The sequence below is a fragment of the Schistocerca cancellata genome, chromosome 9 (genome assembly GCF_023864275.1).
Source record: "Schistocerca cancellata isolate TAMUIC-IGC-003103 chromosome 9, iqSchCanc2.1, whole genome shotgun sequence".
NCBI lineage: Eukaryota > Metazoa > Arthropoda > Insecta > Orthoptera > Acrididae > Schistocerca > Schistocerca cancellata.
This window is the reverse complement of record NC_064634.1, coordinates 323,221,329-323,243,645: the sequence shown is the minus strand read 5'-3', so window position 1 is coordinate 323,243,645 and position 22,317 is coordinate 323,221,329. Positions and strand designations below refer to the sequence as shown.

Below are 22,317 nucleotides of genomic sequence, written 5' to 3'. Positions count from 1 at the left end.
ATGTTTCTCAAGCCTGAATTATCTGTAATGTAGTGGGAACTGTTGGTGTATTTTGTCAGAATATATTGAATCATTTCATTGACATTCCTAATTCACAAAGCTTTGCGATGTTATTTCACGATGTTTTACGACGTGATTTGCCTTTTACTGTCCTCTCAATTGCAAACTGTCTGCTTAACAAACTAATTGCATAGAATTTTGTTTGACGTGGCTGAAAGTCGTATTGATGGAACTTTCAAGTGGTGTTTTCCTGCAGACTGGATTTAAAAAGTGCTCATGCAACGAATGGGTTTGCTACAGCGAGAAATCCATTTGTGGCTGGCACTGTGGAAGCAAATACATTGTTTGCTGTACGACCACACTGTACGTTAAGTGGTTACACCTGTTTGGCAATTACGAAAATTGTGTAAAATTCTGTAACAGTTGCAGCAAAGGGTTTACCTTTTGAGTCTTTCTTGTTAAAACAGAAAATCCACACACTACCCTGGTATATGGGTATTAATGACAGTAGTTAAATAAGATATTATTTCGGGACAAATTTCAGTAATCACTAGCAAATAAATTTTACTATACTTTCCTGGTTTCGACAGATTAATCCGTCATCTTCAGAAGTTTAGTTTGGCAGGCAGTCAGTACCATCTTCATAGAAGAATAATGGCATGATACCATATGTTCAGAAATTTCTCAATATAACGTGGCATTATCCTTCTATGGAGAAGGTATTGATTGTCAGCTAAACTCAATTTCTACAGATGACAAATTAATTTGTCGAAACCGGTAATGCATAATAAAATTTATTTGCAACTGATGAATGAAATTTATCCTGAAAAAATAATACTGCAGTTGCTGGAAATTAGAGCCATGAATAGAATAATAAGTTTAACATGAGTCTGATGGTTACAAAATTCCTCTTGTACGAGGACACCACATTGTGTCTTAGCAAACACACACACACACATTACTTTTCCTCAGTATAAATTCCGTCAACATAAGCAACTCATTCATTTCAAATGCAGGTTCACTGACCACCGGTATACTGAGGGCCGTGTCATCTACTTTTTATTACTTTCGTGATGTTGAGCAGTACTTTTTTCACAGACGAAGTCAGATATTGTTTCAAGATGTTCAACTGCGAAGTCATTTTCTGTTGTCTCGTCTATTTCGTGATTGCTGCAGTAAAGAGAGTGGGGAAGGAAACAGAATGAAAACAAAATATTTGTGAAATTGTAAAAAATGATTTAATTAGATACACACCAAGCACATATTACTTAAAAAAAGCAAACAATAACTTCGGATCACACAGTAAACTGAAAATTACATTTAATGCTGAAAACAAAGGAAGTCGGTGGGACGGCTGCCCGTTTACTGAGCCTTGTATATTCTCGTTGCCACCAGGTCGCCCAGTTTAATCGTCTGCAACAGAAACAAATGGGCACCGTGACGGAATGAGTCTGGATATAGGGTCATTCAGAAAAATAGCCATAAACTAAAGGTTTTTGGAAGCCAGTATCTGTGTTAATAATGATTTAAGTAATGAAGTACTGCAAAAGTCTCGTTTTTTTCCCTTATCTTTGTACCATTTTATTTTTTTAACGTAAAGCAAGCAGTGTGATTGATGGTTTGCATGTATATGAATCTCTGCGTAATGAAGGACGAATTAACGCGTCATGCTACGCGTGAAAAAACGTAACTGCTGCAGTACTATATCATTTAAATCATTAGAGCAACTGATGCTTCTTCATGAACACCTAATACATTTTGCCAAGTGCTCGTCAGTGTCAGAATGTAACTCTAAAGCTCTAAGACATATAACCTGGCATGTGAATCCGTCTCTTAATGAGGCTATGCGCTAAAATATTAAAATGTACAAAAAAGTCAGAGCTATAAGATCTTTTCATTGTACATGGGCACTGATAATTGCTCTAATATAGTCTGCTTATAACAATTATAGAAACTGGAACATAGAGAGTGGAATGCCCCATGTCTTTAGAGCCAAATTACACAAAAGGTAGAGTATCTTAAACTGCGTTCATCTAAATAGTAGTGAGAGGGTCGGAAATGAAGATTTTGTAGTTTACTGATGCACGCAAGTTACACCTCATAGCAACAACTTCACCTCGTAACAGCTGTTCAGTGTTACAACAACTCATCCCAACGCATCCATTCTAATTAATCCGTTGACAAAACAGAACTCTTCTAAATCATTAGATCCCATTACTTGCACATGTTGTTTATGATAGGAGTGTAATCTCGACCATACCACTGCTCTTGCACCAGTATACTTCAATGTGTGCATTTCACGAGCGAGATGACGGCTTTTATTGATGATGTATCTTCCCCACGAACCAGCACCAGTACCTCAAAATTTACTGTGCGAAAAAGTCTTCCTCGTAAACCTTGCCAAACCCCTTTCTCACAACTTACTACCTGCGTTGATAATTAGTCGCGAACCCTCTGTAGTTGAAAATATTCCGATTATTGAAACGACGTTCTATGTTAACCTATTTCTTTTTCGCTGCGGATTTGTGTTCAGGATATCCGAACACCCCAGGAGCCAGAAATTCATGCTCTGGTGGGAGATATATCGGAAGTGATCATCATCTCATCGATGCTTCATTAAAATTGAGATCCCTTATTTATTAAAGCTACAAACATCAAACTTGGTATAAGGGCTTAGTTGTACGTTATATTTGTAAAATTAGTCCCGAGTTGTCATTGGAGTAATAGTTTTTCAGCTATCCATGTTTCTCCTCCAACACGATTCCCATCCTCTTCCTTTCCACACTCTTGTACTGCGAAGCTACTGTTTCTGGCTTTACTCATATTAATGTGGATGGTGTTTTGAACTTCAGAGTCTTGTCCCAGTCTTCACCCTTCCATCTGATCCCTCCAACAAGACTGATAAGCCTGCAAGCTCCTGTCCCCCAGTTACCCCATTTTGACAGTTCTTTCGCCGTTCATTCTTCCATCTGATCGATCTGACTAAACTGTTCGCCTGCCTCTTCAGTTAGCTTAGTTCATTTCCTTTGTCCTTCGCTCTTCCGTCTGCTCGACCCAACAAAAATGTTCAGCCTACATCTACGTCTTTCCCCAATTATTCCCGATCGAACCTATCGTTTGTCCTCCACTCTTCCGTCCAACCAACCCAACTAAACTGTTCAGCTCACATGCACCCCTTCCCCAGGTACCTCCATTTGATACTAGACACTTACGATAACGCACTGTTCCTTGGAGAACTCGCGGATGATGATGGTGGGGTGGTCGCCCTTCTGCTCGTGGACGAGCTTGTTGGGTCCGTCCTGAGTGATGATGGACTTGACCTTGCGGCCGTCCAGGGTGTCCTCGTCGAACTCCTCGCCCAGCTTGAAGGTGAACTCGGTGTTCTTGATGGCAGTCTTGGAGGTGAGCTTGAACTTGTCACCGTCCAGGATCTCCAGCTCGATCACCGGCGACAGCGCCAGACCTGCCTTCCGCTCGATTGCGCCCACACCTGCACACAAAAACCGTCACCGCATGTCTGAGTATAAACAGCTGGGGCTAAAAGGAAAGCAAAGTGATCTACGGGGCGTACTCGTACGGTTTTAACTATCAACTCGAAAAAGTAAAGTTACATAATTTTTTTAAAGTCCATGTCTGCAGCTCTGGTACACATTGAAATATCCGCACCACCGTACCGTAGCATGCGAGCCATTAATAAAGCGAATTACATTGTGGTAAACTGTTTTCTGTATTTGAAGAAGAACAAAGCTTCAATAGTCCATGCTGGACTGGTAGAAGTGTACGACAATAATGCACCATTATGTGACGTAGTGGTCAGACGGCACAAACACGTTCAGTCTCGTCAAACTGGTCTGAATGACAAGGAACGAAGTGAGAGACCACCTCTTTGTGCAGAACTGAGAACCGCAAGAGAAGTGGAGACTCTGGTGTACAATGACCACCGTATCACAATCGAGGCGATGGTGGAAAAACTTAAAATCTGTCACGTATCAGTTCTCAACATTGCTGTTATGAAGATGACTAAGGTTTCCGCCCGCTGTGTTCTTCTGCTGTTCACTTCCATTCCAAAAGCTCGTTGAACCGAGGCACCAGCGGAAATGTGGCAGCTGTGGTTGGTCAAATCCGATGACTTCTGTAAGCGCCTGGTCACCATGCTTACTGTATGACTATGACCCCGACACGCATGAACGAACAATGCCACCATGAAGATTTACCACCGCCTGAAGAGGAGAAGATCCTGCCATCACAAGGCAAAGTGATGCTGAGAGTTTCTTGAAACAGGCATGGCGTGGTGCTAACATATTACGTTCGTAAGGGGCCACCCGTCGCAGGAGTATTGCGATTCTACCGTAATCTCATGACGAGTTTATGGGGTGACTGTCAAGACTAAGTGTCGTGGGAAACTGTAAATGGTGTGTTTTTGCTCTAGGACAATATCTCAATTCACTTGAGCAGCACACAGCCACACGTGCTGCTTCTTTGGACTATCAGATGTTGCCTCATCCTACATATTCTCCTGACACGACACCATCTAACTCCTTCCTCTTTTCTCGAATGAAGAAACCATTGCATGGCAGCATTTTCATTATCAGTATGAGGTGATTTTCGAGATTTAGTGTTACCTCAACAGCCAAATTGCATTCTGCAATTAAGGTCTTCCACACGAAAAATATGTCGCATTGAAGGCTGAATATCTGTCAAACACATAACGCCATCACTAAGCTTCATGATCACACACTGGTTTTTTTATGTAATTGTTAAAACTGTATGACTAACTCTCCTACTGAGTCGATACCATTTGTACAGTTTTGTACAGAAACTTGCATTGGCACAAATTGCACAAGTGTCCCCGTTATGAGGGGTTTGACGAATTTCTTACAGCAAGTTCTGGTTGTACACAATATTGTATATATCTTCAGTATAGCGAGTAAGCGATCCAGAATACGCTATGCGAATTTTAAAGTTTTTCCATCGAACTAAATATTCTAAGAGGTTACGGGCTTGCTGCCAGTGGTCGTTTAATTCCAACGATATTTTGAATGGGTAGCTATCAATTATCTTCAGGTAAACCATCAAAGTCTGATGGTTCACGAAGATGACTGGCAGGTAGCCAATCGAAATATCGTTGATTTTAGTTAACGGCCACCGGCAGAAAGTCCGAAAATTCTTTGAATGTACATAGCACGTTAACTTCTTATGCAGTGATTTACTATCAATTGTCTGAATAAAGAAGAAGTAACACATTAGAGAAGCTACACATATCTGCAGTTTCAAACATGAAATGAACACTCATCTTTCGAAGTAACTCTGTCATACATACTCAATACCTCAAACTCAGCATAAGTGCGTTACTAACAACAAAACTTCCCAATTTGTTCACCTTCCTCCTGCTTCCCTCTTTCGCCTCTCTACTTTACGCTTTCAACTTTTTTGTTTTTCCTTCTTCCTTTTTGCTTCAAACTTTAGCGTTTCTCTCAGTATTTCATCAGTCAGGACAGGAATTCGACCGCGGTGTTACCAAGCAACGGTTGACAGACGAAGCAAACATGACGTAAGAAGTGGACTAGCACAGACATAGAGAAGTTCCTTGCCAAAAGAAGTCTACTAGTATCAGACAAAGGTCGTCATACGAATTTCTTAGAATGTTCGGCTGAAGGGCAGAATTGTTTGGAACTGAATAATGGACTGTGGGGAAAGCGGAATAGGAAAGAATCTAATCGATGAAAATGTGGTGTTACAATAGAGGGATAAAATTAATTCGACTGATAATATAAAGAATGAGAAGGTTCCTCGCACAATCAATAAGGAAAGGGATATTTTTGAAACACTATCTACAACAATGGAATGGATGACTGATTATGTTAAGGTATCGATAATTAACTGCCTTGGCACTATAGAGATTCGCACAAGCCAAAATTGTAAGTGAAGGCAGACATTAGAATATTTATGACGATGTTGGGTGTAGATGATATCCTCCGATAAACAATCTGGCGCAGTGGAAGAAATCGTGGCGAGCCGCGTCAAACCAGTCAGGAGACCAAGTACCCAAGAAGAAAAGGTTGTCCAGAACCTCTGTGCTGTGCGAAGACGAACAGGTTTCATTGATCGGTGTGCTGAGAACTCAGGAGCTACTTTAAACAGAAGAAGCCATCTCCTACTTGAAAGTCAATGTAAGGAGCTACTAAAATCATGAGAGCGTATAGCTAACCCTCACCCGTTCAACATCGGCTCTCAACGATTCACCTTTGGCAAGAAAACCGAAACAAGACTCGATTTTCATGGCTGCTCTAATGACATAGTCGTCGACGGATCATTAAATCCCCATGATAACCCCACCCCCGGCCCCTCCCAGGTCATTAGGTTATCATCACTTGGTTGCCTGGACCTGATCCGAGAGGTATTTTTTTCATTTTTGTTTAACCGTTTCATGGTTTTTCCAAGCTTTCAATACAAAGAGTTCAGATTTATATTACTAAAAAGCTAAAACAGTGGATAATCCCACTTGCAGGCTGCCTATCTCTGAGCTTCCAGGGGCACCAAAAATTTGATTCTCAATATTTCAGAAATTTATTAACCAAGTTTAAAAATTTAAATATACTTTCATAATCTACTCATTAAGTGGTATAATGCGAATTGTTTAGCAAAGTAAGTCAGTTATTAAAGTTACGAACCAAGTAGGCCCTATACGCCTTGAGGCACCGCAACACACTGTGCCCCAATTACTCAGATTATACTCGTATTCAGCCATTATGTATGAATGAGAGCACCGAGCGAGGTGGCGCAGTGGTTAGACACTGGACTCGCATTCGGGAGGACGACGATTCAATCCCGCGTCCGGCCATCCTGATTTAGGTTTTCCGTGATTTCCCTAAATCGCTGCAGGCAAATGCCGGGATGGTTCCTTTCAAAGGGCACGGCCTACTTCCTTCCCCGTCCTTCCCTAATCCGATGAGACTGATGACCTCGCTGTCTGGTCTCCTTCCCCGAAACAACCAACCAACTATGAATGAGAGCACTTAGCTACTTCCAACAACGGTTACACATAATTTCAAACCTTTCGAAAATTTTTATCGCTGACACACTGCACAAAATAATGACCAGAAAAAAAGTTTATCGATTACTACATTTTCGCAGTTCATGCTGTAAAAACTTCGGCATCAGACGTGACATCTCCATTTATTACTTCCGTAATACCAACTCTATTTTCAATACATTTTGCAAAGAATATCCACATATACCGCTGCAAAATTATCTCGTTGTACGACACGTAGTTCAGAAGGTGTGAAAAACTAATATCAAATCGGACCGCAAATTATTATACTGATCCAGTGTATTAACGTCTTCCAGCAAATTTTAAACATAACTGGAGGCCTTTCCTAATTTTTTTCTCGGTTACATTCCCAAATAATAATGAAAGTATATGAAATATAAGTTTATCGCTTACTAAATGTTCGTTGTTCATGAGGGTAAACTTAGGCATCAAGCATGACATTTTATTATTTCTTTATTACTTACTCCATTCTTTACTCATTTTTCACATAGTATCTACTTTTATCACTGGCGATACCAACAAAATTATTTCACTGTATGACTCATAGTTTAGGAGAAGCCCGCCGGTGTGGCCGAGCGGCTCTAGGCGCTATAGTCTGGAACTGCGCTACCGCTATGGTCGCAGGTTCGAATCCTGCCTCTGGCATGGATGTATGTGATGTCCTTAGGTTAGTTAGGTTTAAGTAGTTCTAAGTTCTAGGGGACTGATGACCTCAGATGTTAAGTCCCATGGTGCTCAGAGCCATTTGAACCATTTTTTTTTAGTAGAAAAATCAATTTTTTTAAAAACTATAAATCGTTCCCATTGTTGGTTGTGTAAATGTTAAACAAAACTGTATGTAGGAGCCGCGCGAGATTAGCCGAGCGGTCTAGGGCGCTGCAGTCATGGACTGTGCGGCTGGTCCCGGCGGAGGTTCGAGTCCTCCCACGGGCATGGGCGTGTGTGTTTGTGCTTAGAATAATGCAGATTAAGTAGTGTGTAACCTTAGGGACTGATGACCTTAGCATAAGATTTCACACACATTTGAAAATTTTTTTGTATTGTTGGAATGTGGTTCTTATATGACTCCAACATTTGTAAAGTAATCTCACATATGAAACTGTTTATACTTGGGAGTTACTGGTTTTCAAATAAAGCATACTAATTAACTAACCCCATAGTTGTTAGTTTTTATAACTCTGTCGGATTTGGTCATTGTATCCATTTTCCTTCAGTTTTTCGTCCTCAATAACGAACAAAATAGGGGACTCGCCGGGCGAAAAGGATTTCACTACCGTGTCTTACCTCACGTTTGCAGGATTGGAGTTGCAGAAGGGTGTAAGGGTAGCTTTCAGTTCTTACTCACTTTTATGTCGATAAAACAACAAAGGAAATGGACTGACAATATTGCGCTTCTAAGCAGATTAGTGGATATTGGAAGCACCTGCTGAAAATAAAGGAGGAGTAGTAAACACGTGAAGGGTAAACAGAGTAAATCCGGAGGTAATGAACGGTAATGGAAACGAGAATAACTAACTTGTCATTAAAATTCGAAGAGTGCGGACTTAAACAAAATCTTCCGTTTTTAAGGTCACGGCCACACAGGCCTACACCACCTGATCAAAAGTACTCCGACAACACTGTGTAATGCAGAAATGACCACCAGATGTCACGAGAGTCAGATCCGCCAGCATAAAAGGATTGGATTGTTTTGGGGGAGGAGAACAGACAGCGACGTCATCGGTCTCATCGGATTAGGGAAGGACGGGGAAGGAAGCCGGCCGTGCCCTTTCAAAGGAACCATCCCGGAATTTGCCTGGAGTGATTTAGGGAAATCACGGAAAACCTAAATTAGGATGGCCGGACGGCATAAAAGGAATAGGTATGTATTGTGTTGTCGATAGGGAAACAGTAACAGCGGAGTGCGTACGTCTGGAGATCTCAGTGACCTCGAACGCTGAGTAGTCTCTGGATGTCAACTCAGTGATAGATCCATCAGGGACATTTCAAGCCTTCTAAAGCTTCCGAATACGACTCTTAGTACCGCGACTGTGAAGTGAAAACGCAAAGGAAGAACCGCAGCGAAACCAAAATGAGGGAGACCTCATGTACTGATGAATAAGGACCTGCGAACACTGCGGAGGGTGACTGTAAAAAAACCGCATGAAATCAGTTGAAGAAATCATTCGAGAGGTCCCAAGTACTGCTAACAGTCCAGCTAGCATGAGTATGGAGTTAAAAACAGGGTGGTAAAATGGTCAAGCAGCTCCTCGTAAGCCAAATATTTCTGCAGTCGGAGCGAAGTCACGCTTGAGATGGTGTAAACAACGACGCCACGGGTCAGTGGATGGCTGGAAACGAGTGCTTTGGAGTGATGAATCACACTACACCTTGCAGCAATCCGACGGAAGGGACTGCATCTGGTGAATGCTTGTAGCACGTTATCTGCCATAACGTGTGGTGCCAACAATGAAGTACGCACGTAGTGCTGTTACTGTATGGCGGCATGTTTTGTGATTAGGGTATGATTCCCTTATTGTGTTTCAGAAAACGCTAAATGCGGAAGGATATGAACACATTTCACAAAATTGCGTGCTGCGTACAACAGATACACAGGTCGGAGACGATGATTCTTTGTATCAGCTGATAATGCACCCTACCACAAAGTAGCATCTGTGATATAATGGTTTGTAGACAGTAACATTCCCGAAAATGACTGACCTGCTCAGAGTCTGGACCTGGACTGAATGGAACATCTTTGGGATAAGTGAGAACATCGCTCAAGATATCAGCGTCTAACATCAGTCATTCTCTAGACTCGGCTCTCCTCCAGAGACATTCAGTAACCTCAGATACTGTATTTGACAATACTGTGAGCGTTTTATCCAAAGAAATCTTTTCTGTCGGCGTAATTCCGAATTGCCATGTAGAGGGTGACAATTATTGAACTGTATGAAAAAATACGTAAATTAGTTATAAACTACGGCGTACACACACTTTATTTCAACATGTAAATGTCACTACAGATATCCGGATTCAGAATATGATATGTTCCATATGCCTGGCTTCACTGATGATGATGTGGCGCAGACGAATAGCGAAATTCTGCATGACCCGCTGAAGTGTCGGAACATCGATGCTGTCGATGACCTCCTGAAGGGCTGTTTTCAGTTCAGCAATTGTTTTGGGATCACTGCTGTACATCTTGTTTTTAATATAGCCCCGCAAAAAGGAGTCGCCCGTGTTCAGATCTGGACAATGTGGCGGCCAATCGAGGCCTTTGCTAGCGGCCTCTGGGTCCCCAAAGTGCTTCTCCAGGACATCAAACACTCTCCTGCTTAAATGGGGTCGAGCACCGTCTTGCGTGAATCACATCTTGCCGAAATCGAGGTCACTTTGGATAACGAGGATGAAATCATCTTCCAAAACCTTCACGTACCATTCGGTAGTCACCGTGACATCAAGGAATATCGCACCGTAACTGGACACTGCACACCACACAGTCACCCACTGAGGGTGAAGAGACTTCTCGATCGCGAAATGCGGATTCTCAGTCCCCCAAATGCGCCAATTTTGCTTATTGATAACCCATCCAAATGAACGTGGGCTTCGTCGCTAAACCAAAGCAAACCAAACCGTACTGATTCCTATAATGCCCGGCGGCCAACCGTTCAGAATTTATGAATATTTTATTTGATATAGTTCAGTAATTGTCACTCTGTACTTTTCAAAAATGGTTCAAATGGCTCTGAGCACTATGGGACTTAACATCGATGGTCATCAGTCCCCTAGAACTTAGAACTACTTAAACCTAACTAACCTAAGGACATCACACAACACCCAGTCATCACGAGGCAGAGAAAATCCCTGACCCCGCCTGGAATCGAACCCGGGAACCCGGGCGTGGGAAGCGGGAACGCTACCGCACGACCAAGAGCTGCGGACTCTGTAGTTTTCTTTACTGTGCACGTTGTTAAACTTGTCCTAGATGTAACGTGTGCAGTAACTGAAACTCCGTTCTCAAATTAAGAGGACTCGCGTTTCCGCAAGAGGACATGACTATGTGAGCGAAAGTTCGGCCCGGTTCGCTTATCACAGCTGGATTACAACGGGTGCGGGGTGTGTCTCTTATCGGGAGCCGGCATTCGATAAACACGAGTGGATCGACGGCCTCGAGTGAGAACAGTGCAAACAGCCAGGTTAATGATACCTTTACTCAAACAGATAAGCGCCTGAGGTCGTATCAAGGGCGATCGAACTTTAGACACGTAGACGTGCCAACGTTGTGCCGTATTTTTCCATGTCTTTTACTGCCTCTCTTATGCGCAGTAGAGTAATAAAGAAAAGCAAAAATTACTCCCACTCATCTTTTGCACCTTCACACGATATTCATGGTGGAGGAAGAAGTAAAAGTCTTACCTCAATTTCGAAAGTACGCTCTCACAATTATGGAATTTACATTTTCTGTGATCCATAACTTCTGCTTGTAGCAAATCGCGTGATCCGCTCTCCCACTGACTAAACCCAAGACGAATCTCCATCTCTATTGTTAGCCCAAATTCGTGAGGCTTACAGGGTGATAGGCAGTACTCAATTATCTGCTGCAAATGTGGAATTCGTGACCACATTAGTGGATGGAAAATGCTATCGATGAATCGCATCCATCTGCCTTCCATACGAGTAGATCTCTATAACTGTTCCATTTTAAATAGATGGAAATGGACATAGATTTTTGGCGGTTTTACAAGTTACAGTTATGATCGCCGGTCTTCGTCTATTTGTCTGCTAAGGAGGAGCTGTTTTCAGCCCCGAGATGTGCTTGAACACCAAAATAGAGTCACATTAATCTGACTGGAAAGTACATTGTTGTGGTCTTTGGAATGAAGACGCACGTGTTGAAGCTAGTATATCCTGTGCGAACCTCTTCTTCTCTGCAACTACACAGTTTGCACCCAGTTGAACATGCTTAGTTTAGGCAAGTCTCGGTTTCCCTCTTCAATTTTATGATTATATGATAGCGGAACAAACACTGGTAGCAGTTACTTCTGTAAAATATCTGCGAGTATGCGTACTTCCGATCTGAAGGGGACTGATAATATAAAATTAATTGTTGGTAAGGCGGGTGCCAGATTGAGATTCATTGGGAGAGTCCTTAGAAAATGTAGTCCATCAACAAAGGAGGTGGCTTACAAAACACTCGTTCGACCTATACTTGAGTATTGCTCATCAGTGTGGGATCCGTACCAGGTCGGGTTGACAGAGGAGATAGAGAAGATCGAAAGAAGAGCGGCGCGTTTCGTCACAGGGTTATTTGGTAAGCGTGATAGCGTTACGGAGATGTTTAGCAAACTCAAGTGGCCGGCTCTGCAAGAGAGGCGCTCTGCATCGCGGTGTAGCTTGCTGTCCAGGTTTCGAGAGGGTGCGTTTCTGGATGAGGTATCGAATATATTGCTTCCCCCTACTTATACCTCCCGAGTAGATCACGAATGTAAAATTAGAGAGATTCGAGCGCGCACGAAGGCTTTCCGGCAGTCGTTCTTCCCGCGAACCATACGCGACTGGAACAGGAAAGGGAGGTAATGACAGTGGCACGTAAAGTGCCCTTCGCCACACACCGTTGGGTGGCTTGCGGAGTAGATGTAGATGTGGTTGTACTAAGTATTGTCCTGTTGGAAGTGGTATGTCTTGGCGTGTTGTCGAGTCACTCTTGATACCGTAGAAGTGTAAGAAGACGAGAGGCAATACTGACAATACGACTTATCTTAGAAGACAGGGTGAGGAAACACAAAACTATATTTACAATATTTGTTCATTCCGAAACAGCTTTTGATATCGTCTACTGGGATTGAAATTTTGAGGCAGCAGGGATAAAATACGGAGAGGGAAATGTTGTTTACAATTTGTACAGAAACCCAACTGTGATTATAAGAGTAGAAGGACATGAAAGGAGACAGTAATTGAGAATAGAGTGAAACAGGGTTGTATCCTATCCTCGATATTACTTAATGTGTAGATTGAGCAAGCTGTGAAAGGAATCAGGAATTAAAGCTCAGATAGAAGAAATTAAACAACTTCGTCAAAAGAAAGGAAAGGGGGAGGCATACTGCGAGAGTCCTTTGATAGGGTGACAGCGAAAACCTCAACGGTGGTGAACACGGAAAGAATGGAGCTCGATAGCGGACTAACAGAGCAGGAATCTCATTTAATAAAATCCACTCTGCGTCTGATCTGGAGCTACTGGTAATTTGGCGGCGCCTGTTCAACAGGAGTGCGACCGTAACTTCATATTCTGGACCTCACTCCCCCAGTCATAACCACTGAGTGTCATTATACGAACTCCTCCCTGTAATTCCATGTGTAGGAATGGAGCATACCTGGGTAGGGTGTGTAGAATTAGCAATTAATTTGATAACAAAGTAAGTAAATTCGGTGGTTTCGTTCTAATAATAACAAGCTATGAAAGAAGATTAGGGTTTGACGCACCGTCGACAACGAGGTCATTAGAGACGGGGCACAAACTCGGATTGTGTTCAAGAATGGGGAAGGAAATCGGCTGTTGTCCTCTGAGAGGAACCATCCCTGCATCTGCCTGGGGAGATTTAGAGGAATGTCCGCAGCTCGTGGTTGTGCGGTAGCGTTCTCGCTTCCCACGCCCGGGTTCCCGGGTTCGATTCCCGGCGGGGTCAGGGATTTTCTCTGCCTCGTGATGACTGGGTGTTGTGTGATGTCCTTAGGTTAGTTAGGTTTAAGTAGTTCTAAGTTCTAGGGGACTGATAACCATAGCTGTTAAGTCTCATAGTGCTCATAGCCATTTGAACCATTTAGAGGAATCACGGAAAATCGGAATCTGGACGGCTGGCCGCGGATTGGAACCGTCGCATTCACGAGTCAAGGGTACTAACCACAGCGCCACTTCATTCATTGCAATGAGCTGTGAACCAAGGCCAGTGTTATTCTGAAGCCTTCGGTCTACGCTCAGCCCGTTCCAGTCACAGAACGTGGGCAGATCGGGGTTGTGAGACGTCGAGCGGCGTACCCTGTTGCGTAGGACAAAGACTGTAGCATACAATTACGTTCTTAATCAGTGATTAAGTGCTGCCGAACGGCGGGAGCACGGCGGGGTTAAAGGAAGCAGTGAGTCACCAGCGTTGTGTGCCTGAGAGATGCGGGGCCCCCAGCAAGCGGACGTGCTCGCTAGCGGTCGCTTGCTTCGGAGACTGTAAGATACAGGATCTTCATCCACAAACATCTTACGGACGTTAAGGATATTCGTGAGATCTTTTCACAAACACAAGTAGTCAGAAGGAGCCCGTAAGTCAGGAGTATGGAGTTGCACCAACCTTTTGTTTCCAAGTAAAACTATGCTTTTCGGATCCTGTAAAGCAGCTCGCAATGAGATATATTAGACGGCGTAAATATTTCATAAGTTGACAACACTTATGTGGTAACAATTCCTAAACATTTCGGTTGCTCTCGGGTCAGATTGTCTTTACTGCACTACCAACGGAAAGACGCGCCAATGAAGTAATACGTATTTTATTACTTGTGTGTTGTCCTTCAGACCATTTGAGTAAAGCGGAGGTGGACCATTCGGTACGTAGCTACGCATTGTTCCAGTTCCACAATGTTTTTCGTAAAACATATTGTCGAATCGTTATTAATTTGCTAAGCTATTTCGAATGTACAATGACTTTCGCAAATGAGGAGTTGATTGACATGGTATTAATTTAGGGAGAGAAGAATTTGCACCAAGAGCAGTAGTATTGTACGCAGAACGATTTGTGGATAGTCTCTGTTCAAATCGTACCACATTTATCAACACTTGGAGTTGCTTAGCAATGCCGAAAGAATCGTGTAGGAAGAAGGTAATTCGTAGGGAATACTCTGCGGAAAGATAGTGAAAGAAAAATTAATAGATGTCAAAGAAAGAATTGAGAAAGGGGGAAGGGAAGCTGGAAATAGGTTCACAAGGCGGCAGCGGTACTCGTTCGCCTTTCGACAGGGGGATGACTGCTCGAATATACCGAGTGAGAAGCTACCCGATGATAACGAGAAAAACTTTAGTCTCCTTTTGAATGCAGAATGGTTTTGGATCAGGTACTCGTTGCTGGGTACTTTGTGCTACAGACGTTTGGCCGAAAAGAGGCGACGATCGAGAAAGGTTTACCTTTGTACAGAGGGAAAGTAAAGACTTTGGACGGTATCAGATCTCGCATTGCAGTTATTGAATGACCACAGTTATCAGATATACGAGGAGAGATGTGAAAGGTACAGGTGGCTAAGAAACTATGTAAGAAGAGAAGGTGTGAGATAATCACTTCTCTCACCCCATCGCACCCACCTGAACTGAGCGTAACGAACGCTGACAGATCAAACAACCCACGTACACAAGCATCCATACAACAAGTTACAATCTTATGCCTAATAATTTTACATAAATCTCTTCGACAAGATTGTAACCAACCAGTTACTCATCCTTATTCAACAAAAGTGCGGGCTCTCCACCCATCGGCCTCCCGGCCACTGCTATCTCTCTCGCAGACACAAAAAAGTTCAATTTTTGTTATGTAATATTAATATGCCTGCTGTATTCAATTATCCCCTGGATCTTGTTAACAAATTTTTCGAAAAGATTCATCTAAAGTGACTCAGGAAAAGCATATAACTTGAAGTCTGCTGCTTGCTTATGATATCAGAGACGGCAAATGACTTGGAACAGCAGTTCAATGAACAGTATTCCCTCTTGAAAAGAGATTTAAGATGAATATCAACAAAACTATCAGTACGGTAACGGACTGTAACCGAATTAAATCAAGCGATGCTGAGTGAATTAGATTAGGAAATGAAACAATAAAGGTAGTGGATGAATTTTGTTTTTTGGTGAGTAAGATAAGTGACGATACCGAAGTAGAGACGTTATGCGTACTCGCAATACTAAGACAATCATTTCTGAAAACGCAAGGTTTGTTAATACAAATTTAAGTTCCAGGAAGTTTTTCTGAAGGTATTTATCTGGCGTAAATCCTCGTACGAAAGTGAAAGTTGGATGATAAACAGCTCAGGCCAGAAGTGCATACACTGTTTTGAAATGTGCTGCATGAGAAAACTGATCGTTAGATGAGTAGATCGTATAACTAATGATGAGGTAGTGAATGGATTGGAGATAAAAAGGAGTATATTGCACTAACTGATTAGAAAGAGGGGTACATCGATATTCTGAGACATTAAGGTTTTGTGGATGTGGTGGTAGCGGGAAACGTGTTTGGTAAAAATGGTAAATGACAACCTGGGTTGACTACACTAACCAGGTTCGAGTGAAAGTAACCTTTCAGTAGTCATTCAGAAATGAAAGGGCCTGCAAGGGACTAAACAGCGTGGAGAGATGCATCAAATCAGTCTTCAGACACAACGTCGTTGTCAATCACAACGACGTTGTTAATTAAAGCTTTCAGTATCCAAATTTGGATTTAAGTGCGATGTTTTAAACGAGTGAGGAATGAAAGCGTCCTGCAACAAGCTAACTAGTAACAGTACCTTATGTGGAACATGATTAAACAGAGTAGAACAAGCGAGGTGATCCAGTGGTAAAGACATTTGACTACTTTTAGGGAGCACAGAGATCGAAATCTTCGTCCAGCCACTCGGATTTATGTTTTCCGTGCTTTCTCTAAACAGCTTAAAGCAAATGCCCTGATGATTCCTGTGCAAAGGCTACGGCCTATATCCTTTCTCAAGTTACCACAATCTGGACAGGTGATCCGCCTCTAATGACCTCGTCGTCGACACGACGTTGAATCCTAAATTGTCTTCTGTCCTTTATTCTAAGAATAATATATCCGTGCACATATCATGCCATGAGTCGTTGCTAAAAACTTGTTGTAACGACGCTGGAAGAGAAGAACTGTAAGATGCAGGCTTTGACATGCATATACACGAGTGTGTAGCATATTAAGAGGCAGTTGATGAGGTAGGGTGAAACAATCATACTGAAAAGAAAAGGATATTTTCCATGCGAAAGGAATGAAATACTGTAGCAAACCAACCTTTATGTCGATTACCATTAAATTACGCGAATCATTTTGTAAGTTATCATCATCTGCAATTACATAATTTACTGAAGTGACCTGATGTTTCATACCCTATATGAAAATTTCACTTATTGATGACTGGTATATTAAAATGACGTTACACTCTACAGCGAAAAATTCATAAAATATGTAAATCTTACTTTAGATCACAAAGTATTTTATTTACTGTTTTATCTGTACGCCGGGCAGTCCGTTCACTGGGAGTGATTAATACCCGATTGCTTTGTGTAGTTCTCATAGCGCGTGTTTAAGAATCGCTTCCCACTACCAAAGCCTCCCCAGACGTTCATTAACCTCGTCGGCAGTTCTTACACGGAAAGCGCGGTAACGACGCTGGTGTGTACATTACGTGCCGGGCCTCTTCGCGCCGGAAGTCTAACTAGGAAGTGAGAACACACACCACACCGTTACGCCGATGTTAGGTGCACAGCGTCGGTCAACAACCGGACGACAAATATCGACGAAACGTATCTGTGTAAAATGAGAATGTGAGAAGATAAGAATAAAGCGTCGATAACTCCGTAAAAAGGATACCATAAAAATCCGCTAAAACTTGAGTGTTCAGGACCTGAATTTGTACGACTTTTGAATGAACAAAGTTAACTGCAGTGAAAATGATGTAAATCTACATCTGCGTATATACTCCGGCTATCACTGTGCATTGCGTGACGGACGTTACAACTTACCAACACTATCGATTTTCTTTTCTTATTCCATTCGCGTATTCAGCTAGGGAAGATGCCTGCATATGTGCCTCTGTACTTGCCGTAATTCTCTTTATCTTATTTTCATTATCTCTATGCGAGAAATAGGATGAAGGTAGCGTAATGATCGCAAAATACTCTTCAGATACAGGTTCTCCAAGTTTATGGAATAGGGATCCGCGAGAACTACATGGTGTTTCTTCCAAAGAATCCCAGGTAAGTTCCCCGTGCGTTGCTGTCACACTTTTGTACGGGCTATATCGACGTGTTACGATCTTAGCAGCCCGCCTCTGAAATCATTCGATGTCTGATGTGGTGCCTAGTTGATAAGGACTCCAAACGCTGTCGCACTAGCCTCTTGCTTGCGATTTTCTTCACCGATGCATTGCGCTTTTCCAGAGACCTTCCCACAAAACTAAGTCTTCCATTCGCCTTCCCTAATACTGATTTTACACTTTCGTCTCTTTTCATATCGTTTATTAGTATTACCACCAAATGTGCCGTGTCCAAGACGATCACCGCTGATCTTGCAATACGATACGGTACATGTATTTCTCTTTGCTATAAGCATTGTTCCACGTTTATGCACTTTTAAAGAGAGCTGCCATTCATTACAGCAAGCGGAAATTCTGTGGAAGTCTGTATGCGCTTCAGGTTTTCCGTGATTTTCCTAAATCGCTCCAGGCAAATGCCGGGATGGTTCCTTTGAAAGGGCACGGCCGACTTCCTTCCCCGTCCTTCCCTAATCCGATGAGACCGACGACCTCGCTGTCGGGTATTCTCCCCCCAAAACAACCGTTCAATGCACCCAATTCTGTATGTGCTTCGTTAGGATCGACCAACGACGATACTTTACAGCACACAACAGCATCACCCGGGGACAATAATAGAGTCCCGCTGGTCCTGTCTGCATTTTCTGAATATTTGCTATGGCAGATTAACTCAGCAACATTAAAATAATGGTTAAGGTAACTACACTGGGTGGTCTGACTTTGGATCATCAGATATCAGCATCTGGCTTTTACCTGTTACCGTACTTCAGTCTACAGTGATAGCCGGCACACGTAGATAAACGTGAGAGCTATCAGACGTCAGTAAACACCTAAAATTGCTGACGAGATACTAAAGACCTGAAAGATAATCTGAAGAGGCACTGAAAGAAGATCAGTTTGTATTCAGATACCATACACCTAAGACAGAACTACTTTCGGTTCTACGATTAGAACATGAAGAAAGATCAAAACAAAAATAATATCAATAATATACAAAATCTGAAACTAAACGAACCTTTCAACAATTTAAGATGGAACATGACGTTAATAATCATTGGAAGAATGGGAGTTACGTACAGAAACACACACGTAATATACAACAACCGCAAAAACAAATGGAAGTAATTTATACTTATTTTCTTCCGGAACAGATATCGGTCAGTATACTTAGATAAGACATACCTTGAAGTACGTTACAAACGTTCAAATTTGAAATAGCATATTTCGATTTATATTGAGGGACACGTTACTACACACAAACTTTCAGGTTATTCGTTCAATGGTATTGTCTGTTATCTTGCGCAGGTTCAGCATGTCAGAAGTTTTCAAACCAATTTCTTCACACATCAGAATTTGATTCATCGTCTGCGCTTCTTCACACACAAGAAGTGTGAATAATGAAAAGAAGAAGGTCAGAAACAGTATCTAATGTCAATACTTGCATTAGATATGGCTGCATTTATCGTTACTTTATCCAGATTTAGTGCCGAAGACGCAATGTCGATGTGAAAGAAAGTTTCATAAATGGAATAAAAGAGAAATGACAAGAGATAAGAATGTTAGGGTTCGCAGATGACGCAAAACCTTCCGATTTTTAAGAAAATAGGAGATGAACAGTTAAAATGGCACAGCACACGATTCGGCTTAAGCTAAAAGAAAGAAATGGGTGGCACTACGAGTGAATCGACTCCAGCAGACAGTGTGAACTCGGCAAAATCTTTCTGAGCACAGGTAATCGTCAATCTGAGAAATAAAAAGAAACTATAAAACAGATACCCGCTACACACGATGGAACTGCAGCTCACTTATGCTGATGGCAGCTAGAAGCTGGTCTATATTATATATACCTTCACCGAGGAGTCAAGCAGTATATTGCTCCCTCCCTCCTACGTATATCTCGCGAAGAGACCATGAGGATAAAATCACAGAGATTAGAGCCCACACAGAGGCATACCGACAATCTTTCTTTCCACGAACAATACGAGACTGGAATAGACGGGAGAACCGATATATGTACTCAAAGTACCCTCCATCACACACCGTCAGGTGGCTTGCGGAGTATGGATGTAGATGTAGATGTAGATGTAGAAGCCAAATATAGACCAGCTTCTGGCGGCCATCAGCATAAATGAACTGCAGTTCCATCGTGTGTTACGGGTATCAGTTCATGTCAGATTTGGGCTGCTATTTGATTTTAAACAGCGATGTTGACTAATGACAAAAAGGATTTAGTTTGGCACGGAGAGTAGTAGCAAGCAAGAGAACGAACAGCAATACAGATAACACACAAAAAAATTCTGGAAGCACTAGAAGAACTTTACTATGTGAATGGATACTGGGAATCATGTTATGAATCCCCGTGCTGTTCTGGACGAAATACTAACTAATGTGTGTTGATGAGCTCATAACAAAACAGTGTGATGAGTAGATAGGCCTAGTTTCTTGCCATAAAGAAACACCGGGAACATTCAATTGAATTGCAGACCTATATTTCGTAAAATGTGGGTTACGAACGAGTAAATCAAAGACAAAATTGATGAAGAACCATGAAATTTAGAATAGTGATTCGTTAAACATTAAAGTCTGAGGAAAAGTGAAGACTGAATAATTCCTGCTACGTGGAAAAATGAGCAGAACGCGGCCGAAGGAAGAAAGAAATAACAAATAGAATGCCTCAAAGGTGGGTAGCAAAGTTATTTCTAGAAAAGGCGTTTTCTGATATTGGACATTGGAAGTGAGCTATAGAAAAGCTCCTGAAACTTTACCTCAATATCGAACTAAAATCTAGACAGACAAAATATTAGAAAAGGAGCGCGCAGGAGCCAACTGACGTGTTGTAGAACGTTGTTGGTGTGGGCTGTCCCAGATGTTATTGAAGATGTACACTGAGGAAACTGTGAGAGATTAATAAGGAGAAATAAGGAAACGAAACTAAAGCTCAGTAAGAAGTAATAATAATTTGAGATTTGCGGATGACTCTGTAATGTGACAGCAAAAGACTTGGAAGATCAGTTGAGAGAAACGCTTAGTGAATTGAAAAGAGAGTGCAAGATGAAAAACAACAAAAGTGAAACAAGCGTAATGGAATGTGGTGGAATTAAATAAGACGATGGTGGAAGATCTAGGCTAAGAACTGAGACACTAACAGTAGCAGGTGAGTTTTGCTATTTGGACCGCTAAGTAACTGACGATGAACGAAACAGAAAGGATACAAAATGTAAACTGGATATAATAAGTTAAGTGTTTCCGAAATAGAGGAATTTGTTAACATCTAATACAAATTCAAGCGTTAGGAATTATTTTCTGGAGGTATTTGTGAGGGGTGTGGAGAGTGTGTTGTAGTTCAGACAAAAAGAGGATAAAGTTTTTGAAATATCGTGCTACAGAAGAATACTAAAGATTAGATGAGTAGATGGAAAAGTAATTTATGGCACAGCTTGACTAAAAAAGGGATTGGTTGATGGGACATGTCTTAAGGCAACAAGGAATCGTAAATTTGGTGACGGAGGATGGAGTAGGGAGTAAAAGTTGTAGATGGAGACCATGGCCGGAATAGCGTAAGCAGGTTCAAACAGTTGCAGGATGGAGTAGTTATGGAGAGAAGAAGATTGCTTGCACAGGCTAAAGTAACGTGGAGAGCTGCGTTAAACCAGTCTTCAGATCGAAGACCACAATAAGAACAACAAGACAGGAAGATATGGTGGAGATATTAAAGTCGTAAGAGGAGTAAAACTACAAAATATTTAAATACAGCACTAATCACCAACAGAACAATGAAAACAGTGAGTAGCTGTCTGTGCACAGCAGACCCAGGCAAGGAAATAGAAAGACAGGTAAATAAGCGCACGGGTGGCTTACCGATGGCCTTCATGTACTCCTCAAAGTTGGTCTGCGAGTCGAGCTTGTACTTGATGCCTGCGAATTCCTTCACCATGGTGGCTGCTGTGTGGCTGGCGGTGGGCAGTGGTCGGAGAGGAACTGGCTGAGAAGTGCCGGCTCGTCCGGTGGCGGTCCGATATATAGGCGTGGCGGCGGCGGCGGCGGATGCGGCGAGGGCGGAGTCCGGAGAGCAGCCGGCAATTGGGCAACACCAGCCACGGATAGAGCGGCCGGCTCGCAGCGGCCTGGGGAGAGCGCGCGGGCGGGGCAGCGGGTTTCAAGCAACCGGGCAATCAGTCGACATTCCCAGCACCACGTCAGCTCTATGCAATGCTCGTACTTCT

At 42.4% G+C, this 22,317-nt stretch overlaps 1 protein-coding gene across 1 annotated transcript; it reads right to left on the bottom strand.

Moving 5' to 3' along the window:
- Positions 1-1,215: 1,215 nt before the first annotated feature.
- LOC126100729 (fatty acid-binding protein, muscle) lies at positions 1,216-22,098 on the bottom strand. Its single transcript, XM_049911350.1, has 3 exons — positions 21,953-22,098; positions 3,213-3,490; positions 1,216-1,413 (listed from the first exon to the last, which is right to left on the bottom strand). The coding sequence occupies exons 1-3, from the start codon at positions 22,026-22,028 to the stop codon at positions 1,363-1,365; spliced, it is 405 nt and encodes a 134-aa protein (XP_049767307.1). The 5' UTR covers positions 22,029-22,098; the 3' UTR covers positions 1,216-1,362.
- Positions 22,099-22,317: the final 219 nt, after the last annotated feature.